Source organism: Columba livia, chromosome 7 (assembly GCF_036013475.1).
Source record: "Columba livia isolate bColLiv1 breed racing homer chromosome 7, bColLiv1.pat.W.v2, whole genome shotgun sequence".
In the NCBI taxonomy this organism is placed as follows: domain Eukaryota; kingdom Metazoa; phylum Chordata; class Aves; order Columbiformes; family Columbidae; genus Columba; species Columba livia.
Window position 1 is genome coordinate 32,741,077 of NC_088608.1, and position 15,869 is coordinate 32,756,945.

The 15,869-nt window shown below is 43.0% G+C and overlaps 1 protein-coding gene across 3 annotated transcripts in view; it reads left to right on the forward strand.

The window, feature by feature from the left end:
* The window catches only part of VWC2L (von Willebrand factor C domain containing 2 like), a 51,601-nt gene that overhangs the window by 6,428 nt on the left and 29,304 nt on the right, over positions 1–15,869 (forward strand). For 2 of the 3 annotated variants that reach the window (XR_010473741.1, XM_005501693.3), the window contains exon 3: positions 14,323–14,452. The exons of the other annotated variant lie outside the window; for it this stretch is intronic. Coding sequence is in view for 1 of the 2 variants with exons in the window: in XM_005501693.3 (XP_005501750.2) it covers positions 14,323–14,452 (130 nt within the window). In the remaining variant the exon portion in view is untranslated. The remainder of the gene's footprint in view (positions 1–14,322; positions 14,453–15,869) is intronic. 3 annotated transcript variants of the gene reach the window in all.

Genomic DNA, 15,869 nt, shown 5'->3' on the forward strand with positions numbered 1-15,869 from the left:
TTGTAGAACCTTGTATCTCTGACAGGTGGTTCAGTAACCCTGTGTAGCATCATCACAGCTCTGCTATGGGTTCTGGGAGATCTTTGTGGGTTTGGGGCCCCAGCTGTCCATACAGAGCCTGGTTTGCCTGGGACTGATCTCCAACTTGGGCTGAGCCTGCAGTTCCACCTGGAAACGCCCCCAGAAAAGGTCAGCATGTTCTTTTCTAATGCAAATCAAGATCTGACTCCAGTATATCTAATGTATAGATTGCTGCCCAGTGTTCAGGATTTTGGTTCCTGTGGAGCAGTACGTAGGAAAAAGGGGAGGTCTGGTGGCTTTTGCTGTTATTCATCTGTCTCTTTCCTGTTTCATTTTCCACTTCTCGTTGGCCTTGAATCTGGTCTCTGGGGTCTCCTCCGGCTCCCTGCAGGAGTAAACGTGAAGTGTCAGGCAGCTGTGGTGGCTGCAGGGAAGGTGTGAAGAATGCTCCAAGTCTCAGGCAGTCTCTCTGTTTTCTCCAGAGAGATCTGTCAGGGGCTCTTGGGGTCACTTAGCAGCTTGCTTTTACTCCCACACAGCAGCTGTGTTTTGATTTCAGTCCTGGAGGTTAAGGTCCGAGTCCCAAGTGCTCCGTGCTCGCCTGTACTAGCAGAGATCTTTCAGAGAGGTGGTTAACACTCCCCTTTCTTCCCAGAGACAGTAAACAAGCAAATAACAATTCAGAGAGCAGTCTCAGTTATTGTAAGTACACATGGTTGTGTTTTAAATGAACGTTCCCAGACAACAGCTTATGTAAACTTGAGGAGACAGTGTGCTGCCAGCGTGATGGATGTTCATTTGGCAGCTTATGGAGAAATCGTGCAAATGTCAGTGAGACAACAGTTTTCCGAAGTGCTGATTAGTTTTTACTCTCCCGCATAACTTGCTGACAGATAAGCATGTGTCTACCCACATTTGAGAAATGCAGTCTACAGTGTGGTTAGGGTATATTTGTAGCCACAGTTAGAACCATTGAAAGAAGATTAGGTTGTCAGTTTGAAAAGTCCATAACCACTTCTGAACTTCCCAACTCTCTCAGCACCCAATACAGGCATATCCAAAACCACCTTCCATGGACCTATATTTATATGTAGCAAAATACCCTTGCTGGGAAATGGATGATGGGTTCACAGAAACTGTCAAGCCAACAGCTTCAAGCATTCTCTTCATTTTAGACCCTGTAGGCAGGAACTGCTCCCCGTCCCTGCAGGAGGGTGAGTCCTGGGGACGTGGTTTTTGGTAACATGGTCCCATCCTTCTCAAAGTCAGTAGCAGAATTTTTCTAGCTGCACACATTAAAATATCTCCATTTGCCTGGCAGGACATTGGGTGAGTTCTGCTTTGGGTGGGAACACGAGAGGTTTTGGCATCACAGCTTGGCCTTCCGGCTAATATTCATGTCAGGAGAGCAGCTTCGACCCACAGTTGTAAACTTGGGCTTGGAAGCAACTCTGAACATCAAAGGTATTTCTTGGGTGCTCTTCAGTGGCCCCATTCTTCCTGCCAAACACAGACCTGCAATTTCTTCCAGCCATTGGCTCTGTTAATGCTTAACCTCTGCTGCTGCCTTTCATCTGCCTGCCCTTTCCAGTGACTTTACCTCCTTGTTCTCTCCCCTTCCACCTTCACTGCTCCCATCCCAAACCCATCCTTGCTCAAACAGTCCCTGGATGATGCCCAAACATTTGGCCCTTGCAGCAAGCACAAGTGTAGAGGGATTGGAGAACAACCCCTACCCCTGGGCAGGCCTTTGCACTGTGGCAAAAAGAAATAACAAAACCAAACTAAAAACAACAAAACCACCAGAAAAGGAGAAATGTTCATTTTATTTTTGGTCAAAATCTCCACTGACTTGAATATGGCCAGGAGTTTATTACCAGAGTACTGCTTTATTTTTCTTTCCCATGTTTCCTGCCGCTATATCTTAAGTTCATTGCTTTGTTTTGTCCACAAATCATCTGTAATCCTTCAGCTAGGGCTTCTGTTTCTTGCTGACTTTATGTCTTCTTGAGCAGCACTTTGCACAGTAGGAATTGCAGTTCTACCAGGGATCTTCAGGTGTAATCAGAATCCAAAATAAATGAGGAACTATATAAGCATAGCATTATCATATACTCATTCTCAGCTCATTATGGAAACCTTTACTTCAGAACAGTGGCACCTCCTTCTCCTTCGTTAATGCTCTTTAAAAATGTTTTATTAATGCAATTATCTCAATGTAACTTAACAAAATAAGACTTCTCATCAAAAGGCATTAGCACATGCAGGAGTGTATTCAGCTGCTCTTCCAGTATCTCTCAGTCCCTGAAATGCAGTGTGTCCATTCTGTCACTGGAGAAAATGAGACAACGAAATAAAAAAGTGTTTCCCTACCCCCAGAACCATGCCAGAAATAGAAATTAAGTGGTGCAAACTGCAGCTTTGCTGTGACCACTAGTTACCCAGCCTGGGAGTGCAACCTCATCAAATATGAATGAAACACTTGGGACACTCCTGAGGCGTTACTGACGGGATGATGCTGTTAGGTGAAGAGTTTGTTGCAGCCCTGCGTCACAAGGGAAGGTGAGGGAGACATGTCCAACCCTGCAGTGCCTGGGGTGGTGCAGGGAGATGCTCCAAGGGTCCCTCAGCCCTGCCCAGGCGGATCGAACTGTCCAGCTGCAGGTTTGGGCCATGGACGCTGGGGTTTATATCGGTGTGAGATAACAGAGATATGACACCTGAAGTCTGACAAGCTTCGTTAGGCCACAAGAAAAACAAAGTTGGGAGAAAAGGAAGGTTCTTTGCTGAGCTTCTCCTCTATGAGTGTTCAGTTTCTTGGTGAATCTTGGAAAGTGTTCAAATCATGGCAAGCTGATCATCATAAGAACTAGCATTATCAAAGCCTTTTGGTAGTATACTAAACAGTCATACAAATAGCTAGTAGTTTGTAGATCTTTGCCCATAAATGACAAGAAACTGATTACTAACCCAAGCCAGCATGGGGCCCCAATTTTAATATTGGCATTTTTCTCTCCAAGATATGTGCAGCAGGTTTTTTCCTACTATGATTCAAATGAATGGGGCTTTTTTTTTTTTCCTTGTGTGTTCTGCAATTTCACGTACGGCTAGAAAATCATAATACAAAAGAAATTTCAATAACATGCCTGTGCTTTAATAAAAGGAGCCATGAACAATGCCAGCTCTGAAGATAGCATACAGCCATTGAAATCAGACAGGGGAAACAGAACATCAGTCAGATGGAAAAGTATGATTTATTATCTCCCTCCTGGCAAAATTACAGTGACAATGTCTATGCAAAGGAATCTGAAATTACTGACTTACTGTATTTCTGTCATAATTTGTGCTAAGAAAACATACTAAAATAGATAGGCATGTCACATGTTGATCTATAGTGATACCTATTTTTTAGGTTATGTTATGTACTTAGCTACTGATTCTGTAGCATATATATTACATTATGCACAAGTATATTATTACAATAGGTGAAAGAAGATGGGCTGTATACAGAATTTGCCTACAAAAAATTCATGCTCTTGTTTTCCCCACATCACAGTAATAGATGGAGGCCCCAAAAGCTCAGAGCTCAGCAGCACCAGCTGCGCTACACACATACTTTTTCAAAGCTCCCCATTGAAATAGATGAGACCCAGAACTCAAGCATCAGCCTGTTTCAAAATCACCAGGAATTAAGCATAAGCCTGTGTTTTAATCACAGTGCACTGGTGCAGGAGCACGGTGCAGAATTTGGCTTGTACGTGCAAAGCCCGAGGGGTTGGTGTTTTTTCAGTAAATATGACACAGGAATTAACATGTGCCCAGCGCTTTTTCTGCCAAAGCTGTGACTGGGCTTTCAGATATTCGCTCCAGGAAATAGCCCATTGGCTCTGCTTGCTTCCAGATTTGGGGGCTGTCCAGAGAGCTACTGAGAGAGAGGAGATATCTCTGCACAGCCGGAGAAGAGGCTCTGGCACTTCTCTCCACTGCTGCCGGAGCCGTGCTGTTAAGAAAATAGGATGTGTTGTACGTGCAACTGTTACTAGCTCCTTCCAAGAGTGGTGAAATCAAGTCTGAGGCTTTATTATCATGCCAGACAATGCTCAATGGGGCCAAGGAGAGAAGCGCTCATCCTTTGGCTTTCCCACGCTATGTCCTCTGTCACCCAAGATGTTTCTGTGAGGATGGTGAGCGTGAGGTCCTCAGGTCGTGAGCTTGTGAAGAAGGATGTCATCCATAGAAATATTGACAGATTGTTGTCAAGAAGTTTTTTAGACAACTGTTTCCTACCAGAGCGAGGGGAAGTGCAGGTGTGTGTTTGTTGCTACTGGAATGTGCTTTGTGCAGAATTGTGTTCATTAAAAATAATGCTCAATTAGCTAATTATCCTTGTTATTGTTTTTAAGGCTATAATTAGGTAGGTTATGTAGTCACAACATTTGGTTGAGCTGCAAAATAAAAATACATGTAGCATCAGGCTTTCTTACTCTTTGTTCTGTGGTACAGTTCAGAGGTAATTCTTTGGGCATTATAATGCAATTTGTGTGCATTAGGGTTTGAAGCAGCTCCGCAGAGCAGGGAATCTGTCAGTCTGTTAACTGTGGTCATCCCAGGCAGGAAAACCTTTCTGACTGAGAGCTGACCCAGCGTGCTCCCAGTGTTAGCAGACCCCAGCGTGTTCTCTCATCACAGATAACCTATTCAAACCCATTTTCATTCACATCCTTCCCAGCTTGTGCTCATAACTGAGTGTGATAGCATTCCTCAAGTGTCAGAAACCTCCTGGACCCTGGTGGCCTCTCTCCTGAGGGTTTAAGCAATAGCAACTGCATACAAGTGGCAGAAGGGAGAATTTGGTAAACACCTTCCCCCTAGTAACCAGCTGGTAAAGAGCTGCTTTATTCTGTTGGGCCGGTTCTCTGCCGCTATGGACTGCTGCATCTCCATGGATCACAGATGGCCCATTGCGATGTTACACCCATGTCAAGTTCAATACCAGTTAGATACTCCTCTGTGGAGTTTGCATGGTGCTGACCTGAGATAAGGATTTGCCTGAGGGAGCTCTCATGAAGCCTAATCCACCTTGCCAGCTGCCAGAAAGTAAAAAGGCTATCAGAAAAGTACAGATAGTGGAGAATGAGAGAGAAAGCGCAATCAGGAACAAGTCAGTATTTGATATGATGTGTTTGCCCCACTCCCACCTCTCAGCATGCAAGGAAAACAGGGCTGGTGTCAAAGCCCAGGAGCAAAGGGAACCAAACCCACAGCAAACCTGAGCAGACACATGGTGTTAACTCACTCGTACAACGACAACTCACTGCTTGTCAGGACAGGGCTTTGAAGCAGGTCCTGGAGACAACAAAGGAGAAGGGGATGTGCTGTGGATGTAAAGGTGGGTGCTCAGCACCCTTGAGCTCCTTTACCCTCAGCAATGTAAAGGATAAAAGCAAGTCATCTCCTAACCACTCCTTGGACGTAGACTGTGTTTCAGCACTGAAATTCATGGGTTGATTCTTTCCAGCTGCCTGAGCTGCATGGGGACACAGAGCTTGTCTTCTGGTAAAGCAGACTCACTGCAAAGATTGCATTCAGTTTGGCCAAACACCCATCATCTGGGTATCTTGTGAGTAAAGAGTCACAGGGCCAAATCCATCAGTGGCATAAATCTACCTGCCCTGTACTGTGGCTGTGGAAAGTGCATATGACAATCCAGACAAGAAAAGTGCAGGAGCAGGAATGGGACCATGATCCAGATCTCCTCCCAGTGATGGCTGGTTATGTTATACCTACCTCCTTAATACAAATTCAGTATTTTGGCAGTACATAAAGCTGATCTCGCCACTTTCTCCCATCTTTTGGCGTGAATTAAGAAAGAAACAGCAGATTCAGGTGTAGGGAAAGCGTGTGTAAAAGGGATCAGCTTTCTGACCAGGTCCTTGGTTCCATTCTCCCTGCCCCAGGAGGCTTTCTTCTAGATGTGGCTCCTTCATTGGTAAAGGCAAGAGCAGACATAGAGGGGAGAGCAGGAAGCTGCCAGCTGGGCTTGTTTTCCCTGTTGATATTAAAAGGAGCTTAACAAATGTGGAGCACACAGGAACATTTTGTCTGTGTGCAAACAGGACTGCGCATCGCACGTTGGAGCCACAGTCCCATCTGTCATATCTGTAACCTTTCGAAAGGAGTCCTGTTCCCTGTGCACTCGGCATGTCTGAACCAAAAAAACTATTGTAATAGAGTCATAAAAATTATCACCAAAGTAATAGAGACCTCCAGTCCCCTCAGGCCTGGGGTAGGTGAGGTGCAGCTATTGTCAGGAATAAAATGAGACATATATCAAAACAAAGAGAGTGTTGTTATGGAAGAAGTGCAAAGTCATGTTGTTACAGAAAGCTCCACTGCTGCTCTCGGGCGAGAAAAACAACCACGAGACTGCAGATACTCAGCTCCTGTGGAAAAAGGGCCAGGGCTCAGCTTAAGGTTGTCTCTAATCAGCTAATGGAGGGGTCACTCTCCAGACCCAGACGTGGTTCCAGAAGCCTTTTAAACCCATCAAGTTGTATGATGCATAGCAAATACATGACTACAAATGTCTTGATGCTATCACAATCCTGAATCATCAGATGTGGGCCCAGGATGCCCACAGTGAGGCATGTCTTCTGTGCTTCTCTCCCTCAGCTGGCTTACTGATCTGTAGCAGCTCTCCAGGAATTTTTACAAAAGGGTGGCAAGGCTGATGTTGTTTCCAAGTATGGACAGGCATAGTCTGGGGCTAAGGGGAGGAGAGGTACACATGACCTGGGGGGATTGCAGCATCTTTCTGCCTTTCCATCTCCAGAATCCAAGCCTGGTCACCAGATTGCTAGAAAGACTCTTGTAGCTGTGAATTAGACAAGGAGCAGTTAGGAGAAACTAAAATCGAGCTTTGGTTAGAGAGCTGCAGCAACTGTATGCTAAGAAAATAGGCAAGTCATCTTCAACTTCCTTGTGATGAGGCTACTTTGAGTGTAGGATGGGGGGTCACCATTTGTAGAAAATTTTTTCAGTAATGTATTTATGTGTGTTTTGCCCTTTCTGTTGAGTGAAAAATTTGTCATTACATTTAAGTCTTACATTAGTAATGTTTGTGTGCATGTTGGGCGCTCCCTTAGAAATACAAGATCTCAGCATCCATTTCTGCCTCATCTTGGAAGCCAGCTCCTTGTGTTACCTGATCTGCAGTGTGGTGCAAGCTTTTTTCAGTTTTTGGATGGCACAGTTCATTTGTATTGCTAGTGCTCCAATAAGCAGGATACAGCTCCAGTTTTTCACTGTGAATAAATTATCTAATGACTTAGGAGTTTATTCCTGTCGCAAAATCATTTGCAACCTGATGGTGTTTTCAGTTATTGTACTCCTCTATAATCGCTTGCCAGATTGTTTATTTGAGCAACTTTTCACCTATGGAAAATCCAAGTCATTACGGTTTCTGTGTCATAATTGATACTGTGTCTCCACTAAATGGATGGATGAGTTTTACTTTTTTAAGTAAGTAGCAAAAATGAGTAAAATTTTTGCTCTATGCAAGTTCTTGTGCTGGCACACATGCATGCACACACACAGAAGAGCCACTGACCAAACTTTTAACACAATTTAGATGGTTATGTATGGGCTGCTATTAGTAAAGGCAAAGTGAGCAGCCCAGAAGAGAAGGTGATTTCAGTCTCGCCTTCAGGTGGGACCAGCTAGCGAGTGAGCCTGCTCTCCCCAATTTGGCACCTGCAAAACTCCTCTGTTGAAAGCTTTCTCTGAGCTTTCCTGCAATCTCCTGCTAATCTGCCTGAGATCACAGGCAATTTCAATAACAATGAAAATTATTCTAATTTCAACTCCAGGAGTATTTTCGATGAATGCTATTCCAGTTTCTTTTTTATTCGTCTCCCCTGGTTTATGACTTCCCACCTCAGCCGTAATGCAGAAACCGTTTTTGCCTCCGATTTTATTCATCAGGTCCTTTTTCACTTTCTTCCCTTTCTTGCTTCCTGCCAATAAATTCACCACCTGAAACTGTAACTACAAAAATAATTTCCATCAGAATTGCCATTGTCCTTAGCGTCATTAAAAGTTACAGCTACTCTTAAGATGTAAGTGCCCAATTTGACAGACTTCACTTTACATCGCTCTGCTTTTCCTGCTGTTTTATCTGCACAGAGCAGGATGCCATCAGTCGAGCCTGTCTGAGGAGGGAGACAGAATGTGATTATCCATATGAGTGCTGGAACACAGTCTCTTGTAAACGAAAAGATGGAGAAATTGGCAGCAGTGATGATTTACAGCTTTCCTTCCCTTGGAGTCCAGCACTTGCAGGGATGGGACACATCCAGTCCTTTCTGGGGACATGTAGGCAGGAGGTGCGTGTCAACACAGCTAATGGATCCGAATCTAAGGCAAGGCACTGATAAATGTGTGCAGAAGTACCAGGTTGGAACTATTGCATTGAAAGCTGCCTTGGCATCAGTAGAAATGGAGATTTTATCTCCTTTTTAAGGCATTTGCACCTCTTTTTCTAACATGTTCTCTAAGGGGGAGAAAGCATTGCAACGCCATGTTCAGTGAAACTACCACAAAAAGCATTTTTCCCTTTGCAATATAATCTAGAAAGGGCATGTAGTTATGCACCATTTCCTTTTTGGCATTTAAAGGAGGTGGGAGCTAACAGGCCTGATTAAGGTCTGCAGTGATATCAGGAGTCCTGGCATCTGCTGTCCATTTGCTCTGGTGTGATGGATCCTTGGGTTTCCATGGGGCTCAGAAAGAAAGCCCACTGGCTTAATTTCTTGGTTGTGCACCACTTCAGATTCCAGTCAACCAAGCAGATTTTTCCAGTCATTCAGCCCATTTTGTAAATATACCTATTTGTCTGTGAAAAGCATCACTGGCCCCAATAGCAGGTCTATTCAATTCAGTGGAAATACCTAAATTGTCTTCTACTAACTTGAACAGCCCCTGCATGATGATCAGTATGTGCCTATTGTACCACGATTAGATGGTTGTAAACACTTAGATGAAACTTTTCTATTTCCTTCCTCAAAAGAAATGTCAAGTATTTGTGATATAATAGTTGTGAAGTCTGTATTGCTCTGTAGTTGTTTGCTAGTAGCTGTGTATAATTGACAAAGGGCTGTTGTGCAGCAGTCAGACAGCACGAGGACGTGGTCCTTATGTGACCTAGTCAATGAGATGAAGTCTGAGATTATGGGATATTCTTACACAAATACCCTCTTCAGTCTTAGCTGGAGAGTGTAGGAAGGAGGAGGAAGAGAGCAGCCAAATAAATCCTGATAAATGTATCTCAGAACAGATGAGTAGAAGGCAATTGCAAGGATTTGCAGTAGCTCTGAGCAAACCTGTATGCTAGTTCCAGCAAAGGTGTAAACCTTCTTTCATGAGGCTGAAAACCCAGGTACGAAGAAAGTACCACCAAGTCTTTTCTTGAAAAGGTAAGGAGAGATACAAAGTCTTGGGAAATGACTATTCTAAACATGCCTGGAGGAAATCAGGAGCTGTCATCTAAATTCACAGAGTGGGAAGTCTCAAGGAGGAACAGGTCTGTGTATAGTCTGTTCTAATGGTACAAGATTCACTGACTCTTGAAGTACTTAGGTGCCAAATAACACTTTGCTCTCAGATGGTGGCTTGGAGAACAGGTACCATTTTCCCAGCTCCCAGAGGAGCGTAAGCTGCAAACCCTCAGGAGTTAATCACAGCTGATCACAGGAGACTGCAGCCTTAAAGCTTGGTCTGAGACCTACTCTGAGTGGAGTGACAGCCCACATTCAGCACTGAAATGAGTGTCCTTGGAAACCACACTTAGCCTGGTGAATGTGACAGCAGAGCAAAATCACTGAGGAAAAACGCTTCTGATTGACAGAACAAACAGGTAAAGAAAAAGTATCAATCAGATGTCATCTTTGAAGTTTTTTGTTTGTCTTAGGTAAATCACTTTCTTTCCACCTCTCTAGAGATGTTTATTTAGAAGCAGCTAAGGCTGATTGACAAGCAGACATGTAGACAGAGAAATCGTTGTTGCAGGCAGGGAAGAGGAGGGCTGCAGTATAATGTTTCATATATACATACATACATATATACTTCCTCCATTCGCTCAAGGAGAATACTTACTCCTCAGCAATACACTCTTGCAGGGCAATCTGCATGTGACAGAAAAATCTTGCACATGTTTGGGACAGCAGAGAGGTGTTTTAGTGTGCTGTAGTTGGGGACAATGCTTGAGCAGAGAGCGAAATACAGGTGAAGTTCAGTAGGTATTTGGGACAAGAGAATTTCTATGATTAAATGAGATATCTCAGATGTGGTAAAGCAAGATCTTGCAAGATCTTGCCTAAAAACTTCAAATTTTGTGTGTCACTTATTTTTGTGATTGTTCTTGCTGCCCTGGTCTAAGAAAATGATTGATTCAGATTTCTTCAGCTGTAGGAAAGCAGTAGAGTAGATTTAGAGCAGATAAAAGAGTAGATTTAGACACTGAAATTTGAAATCAATTTTCCATTTTCTTTTATCCATTTCTGCTTTAAGTTTGGGAAGAATCAGGCTATTTTCCTGAATAGCTGTTTGATCACACAATCTGTCTCTCTGTCCCCCAATCCTTCTGGATGACTTGAGGGGCTGCTGGAGCTATCCAAGTGTAGACCTGTCAGGGGTGTGAAGTTTTTGTGGGTTTATGAAACCTAAAAAAAGGACTCACCAGTTGCCCAGCCCCACAAGAGAGGGAGCCCCTTGTCACTGTGAGGAGTAGCTGGATGATGTTAGCAACATAATTCCTACACGTGCTGACATTTACTTCTGAAGAGAAGGTGAAAATAGTGGGACGTGGTGTGTGTACAGGTGCAAGAGTGAAGGTTAGAACATAAAGTATCCACATCTGGTTTGGCTTCCTCATTTCTCCTGCTTAGGGTGTACCTTGTTTCTCATTCTGTTTCCTTTGCTGTCTTTTTCATTTGTTTGTTTATATCATCTATCAAGTTTATCACTATGTGCTCATGCACATAAAATCTTTATTAGCCATGTGAATTCTCTATTCTCTGTTTTAATTTTCCTTCCTTCTTTCTTTGTTAACAAACTCTGCTGATTGCAGATGTTTCCCATTTGACAACACCTGAGACTAAGGTTTTCCAGCCACTCAACCAGATGAGTGCTGACGCCTTCCTCTGGCTGCCCCGCTGTGTGGGACAGCACCGTGCCCTTGAACAGTAAGGAACTATGTGGTTCTTGGGTGGGTGTTGTGGCTGGGCACCATGAACATCCTTTCCTTTTGGACAATGGTGAGAAAAATGTTTCTGCACCAACTTCTGTTTAAATCCTTCCTAACAAATCCTTTGCTAGAGAGTCTTCTAGAGATTATTCTGCCTTGGACAGGTGGAGTGAATAAATCGTCTTCAGGCCCAAGTCTTTTATGGTCCTTTAATCTTGACACTTTTTCCAGAATATCACTTTAAGGGACACCAATAAAGCATTTCCACTGTTAATGTGGGAATGGCGTAGCCTCTGATTTGTGTCCTCTCTCCTTTAGACTTCTGAAACCCTTTGTATTTTTTCAACCTTGTTTTTCAGTAGGGATGAGAGTTTCTTTTCAGGAACGGGTGTCAGCTGGTGTTTGAACTTCAGTGGCTACAAAAGAGTAAACCACCCCTCTTCCATGGGGGATGAACCTTTAAATTGGGAATCAGGAAACAAAACTGTGGGACATCTTTCACTAGTTTCCTCTTCTTCACTGATTCCAAATTCATAATTTCACTGCTTCACCCACATACTGTCTGTGTAGATAAACAGAGGAATTTTTTTGGCCAGTGTCCTGTAGTTGTTCCACAAGAAGAGTACCTCCGGGGAAATTAATAGCTGGGATGCAGAGCTCACAGACAACAGCAAAAAGATGCTCAATCAGTGTACTTTGGGCAAAGTCCTTTCTGAAAGGGCAGAGGTTTACAAATCAGATCCCAAAGCACATCTTATGGGAGAAAGTACCTAGACATTCATGAAAGAAGTGGGCAGGAAGACCAGAGTCACTTGTGGAGGAGAGGAGCTGGGTAAGAACCATGGTAAGGGGCACTGACAAGTGTACAAAATGGTCAGATAGAGGAAGATCCTAGAGGCAAGACTAAGTAGCTTGAACTTTGTAAGATGGGGAAGAGGAAGCAGCTGAGAAAAGTCTTGTCATTCATGCCAAAGCAGCCTTTTCATCTGCTGGCTGCTCATTCCATGCACCGCCGAGGTGTGCTTTCCCTCTAATTGCGTGTGGTTCTTCCCTCTTGAAAAGCTGCTTTCAATGTCAAACAACATCATGGTTTATTACAGTGTCATTTTCAGGTTACACCAACAAAGCAAAAGCAAAAGCTGTGTATGTCATGTCTCATTTACTCAGTTGCAGAGTCGTTCGGGGTCTTCTTCTACTTGTGCTGATCATCTTCAAGCAGTAGATTGGGCTGCAGACCTGGGAATGCATCACGTATTTCTTAGCATTGCAGCCACTGGAGTAGTGAAGATGGGGACAAGTCCTGAAGGATACATCAGTGAAAGCCTCCACAAATCACAAGATCTAGTTCTACTGCTCCATATAATTAGCCATTAAAATGAGTAAAAACAAAGCAGCAATTTTCTTATTGATCCCTTAGCAAATAGTTCGTCTATTTTCTTTTGTATTGTTTCTTCTTATTAAATAGCCTTGAATAAGAAATGCCAGTCAAATTAATTTAGATTCCTGGTGCTTCAGACAGAAATCAAAGCAGGATTGAATGAGGGAAGATAATTAGAGAGAGGAATTCCACCTCCACAGGCTTCTTCCTTTGCTCAAGGAGTGCTGATTTTGTCTAAATTGCCAAAGCCCTGAGCAAATGAGAGGTGATGGGAATTATAGACTGCAGACGCTGAGACAAAGCAAGGGAAGCTTTAATTAGTGCATTTTAAGGCAGAAATGAATTTCCTGGGAATAAATTATTTGACTCGAGACATATGGAGCTTCTTAGAGGTGAACTGAAAAGCTTTTTACGTGCCAGAACCAGGGCTCACAGGTTGTATCTGTCTTGTAGAAATGAGTGACACATCACTGGGGTCTGAAACACATGGGAATGAAACCTCTGTTGCTTTGCATCTCAGTTTTTTGTTGTTGTTTTTTAATATGGAGGAATTCCCATTGCTGCAGATTCCCACCAATGCAACAGAACGCAGAATCTTTTCCAATACCCATATTTATTTGTTCAGGTGTTAGTGATGGACTTAACCATTGCTGAGGGATTGGGAGTTAGGTATTGAACCTACAGGTACTGAAAGGAAGTTATTTACCTTTCAAATTCTCCTCTTATTCTTCTTTCTTTGCTTTGTTGTCATCCTTTCATCAGACTCGCACACACATAAGGACACCAGGAACCTTAAAACACTGACCTATTTTTCAATAGATTTCCACAGCTTTTCAAAGGGTGAGACAGTGACAACTCTCTACTATTTGGAGGTAGATAGAGATTCCTGTTTGCATTGACAGAGCTGAAACAAAACCATTTATCTGAATGCTTTAATCCAGAAGTCCCTGACTTCAGCAGAATTATTCAGGCTCTTAATTGTTTACATATTCTATGCGAGACAGTTGTTCACAAACCATGTTGAAACAGGCAGGAGTGTGCTCAGGACCAGATCTAGCGGTTCCATTACGGGAGCGCTCACAGCCACCTGATGTAGGTGCTGCACAAACACAAAAGGGAATGGTTTTGCCCCTCCAAGAACAACATTGTTCTCCTCTGCTCTGAAAAGCAGGAATGAAATCTCATCAGGGGGCTGGTAGATGCACAGGCCACCCAGCAACACCTTCCCAACAGCTTGGGGTTTGCTGGCAGTGGTGGTCTGCAGGAGATAGGAGTATGACCTGGAAAATCACCCTGTCCTTCCGAATCCATCCTTTTCTGGGAGGAACCACCACTGATAATCTTCCAAAAATCCTGTTCTCACATGGGTAGAGCAGAGGTGCTACCTAGCGGTTTTGGCTCAGACTTTTTTGACAAAGGGATCTAAAATCTCATGAAAGCTAAAAAAAAACCCACACCCTCTCTGGGAAAACAAGTATCCTGCTCGTTGTTTTTTTCTAATGTTCTGGTTGCCTATTTTAGGTGTTGCTATTTTGTCCTATAGGTTAATTTGTATTCTCCATGATGAATGAATGAAGTCAAAAAGCATTAAACGCTGATGTGTTTATCTTATGGCAAGATAGAAATGTTGCAAACTTATGAGTTACGGAAAGAAATGGGCTAATTTTAGATTTGTTCCTAGCCCTCGCCATGCGAATGGTGTCGCTGCGAGCCCAGCAATGAAGTTCACTGTGTTGTAGCAGACTGCGCAGTTCCTGAGTGTGTCAACCCAGTCTATGAACCAGAACAGTGTTGTCCTGTCTGCAAAAATGGTAAGAAAGTACTGTATTGGCTTTAACAAAGAGATATATGGGAAACATTTTATTCAAAATGTTGTTACCAATGCATCGCCAAGAGGTTTGCTTCTGTTGGCACAGGCTGGTGTTGGGGCTACTGCTTTTCCTTGTGTGTGGGTTTCAGTTATGAGGTGGCAACTGTGAAAATTAAGGCTCCTGTGTCTTCACATGGAGGTTATGTGATCACTGACTTGAGTAAGGCTTCATAGGATTGAGTCCTGATATGAGTGATAGTTGTTTCATATCTCTTTGATTTTTTTCATAATTAGTCTAACTTGAAATCAAGTATATAAGAAAAGAGACAGTCTTCATCACTAAATTAAGAAACCAATGCTTATTGCCTAAGGCAAGGGGAAAACTCACCAAAATCAATGGCACAACTCCCACTGGGACCAGTAAGATGCCCAAGCCTGTAATGCCACCAGTTGTGTGCTGGAGTCTGTGTGCATAGTGTTGGCCCACATTGTCCTGCTGGAACTATTTCATTAATTAGAGTCGGATTGAGCAACACTTTCAAGAAAGTTTTTGGGATGACCGAAAATACCTCTTTGGAAAATAAATCTGTGTCCAAGAAGGTCTCCCCAGCCTTGTACCATAGCCTGTATGCACATATCTCTCTGGAAAAGCACTCTTCTCCTAATGTAGATACGAAGACAGATTAAAAAGTAAACTAGCTTCACATAAACCTCTTCATGGCTTTCTTAACATACAAGAAATAGCTACTTAGACTCATCTTCTCGTGTTTAGAATTCACTTTCCACATATATTTCCTCTTACATACATCACCACTGCTGGATGAGAGTAATGGTTGCTTTTGTATCTAAATGAAAATGTTTACAAAGAAATAACATTTTCAATACATTTTCTGCTCTTTAAGACAGAGAAAAGCAAAGAGTTGGAAATGCAAAATATTTTTACTGAAGGAACTGGCAACATGGATACTGGTCTGGAACATTATACCAAAAATACTACTTGGAATCCTGAGGTTTATATTAAACCATGATTTTTACTCAAAAAAAATATTTTTAAAGGTTTTCATTGGGAGTTTTATGTTTCTGTTGAAAAGCAGAAAATATTCATAGGAAATTTCATTGGTTTGTTGTTGACAAACTTCAGAGAAAAGTGTGTTAAACAGCTCTCTGCACCACATTTGCATACAGCCCACTGTGCTTGCGTGTGAGGTTTCCCATCTCTCTCAACAAGATTAATGTCTTGGGTTGGTGACTGGGAGGGTAACACTGGCCATTGCCGTACCTGTCACCATAGCTCAGACTCATTTACACCCAAAGAAATGCCACTCGTGTGTTTGGCCTCTGTGTTCCCATCGCGTCTAGGGTATCATGCTGAATCTCCTTCGTTGACAGTGGGATCACTTGCCAATTCCTTCCCATCT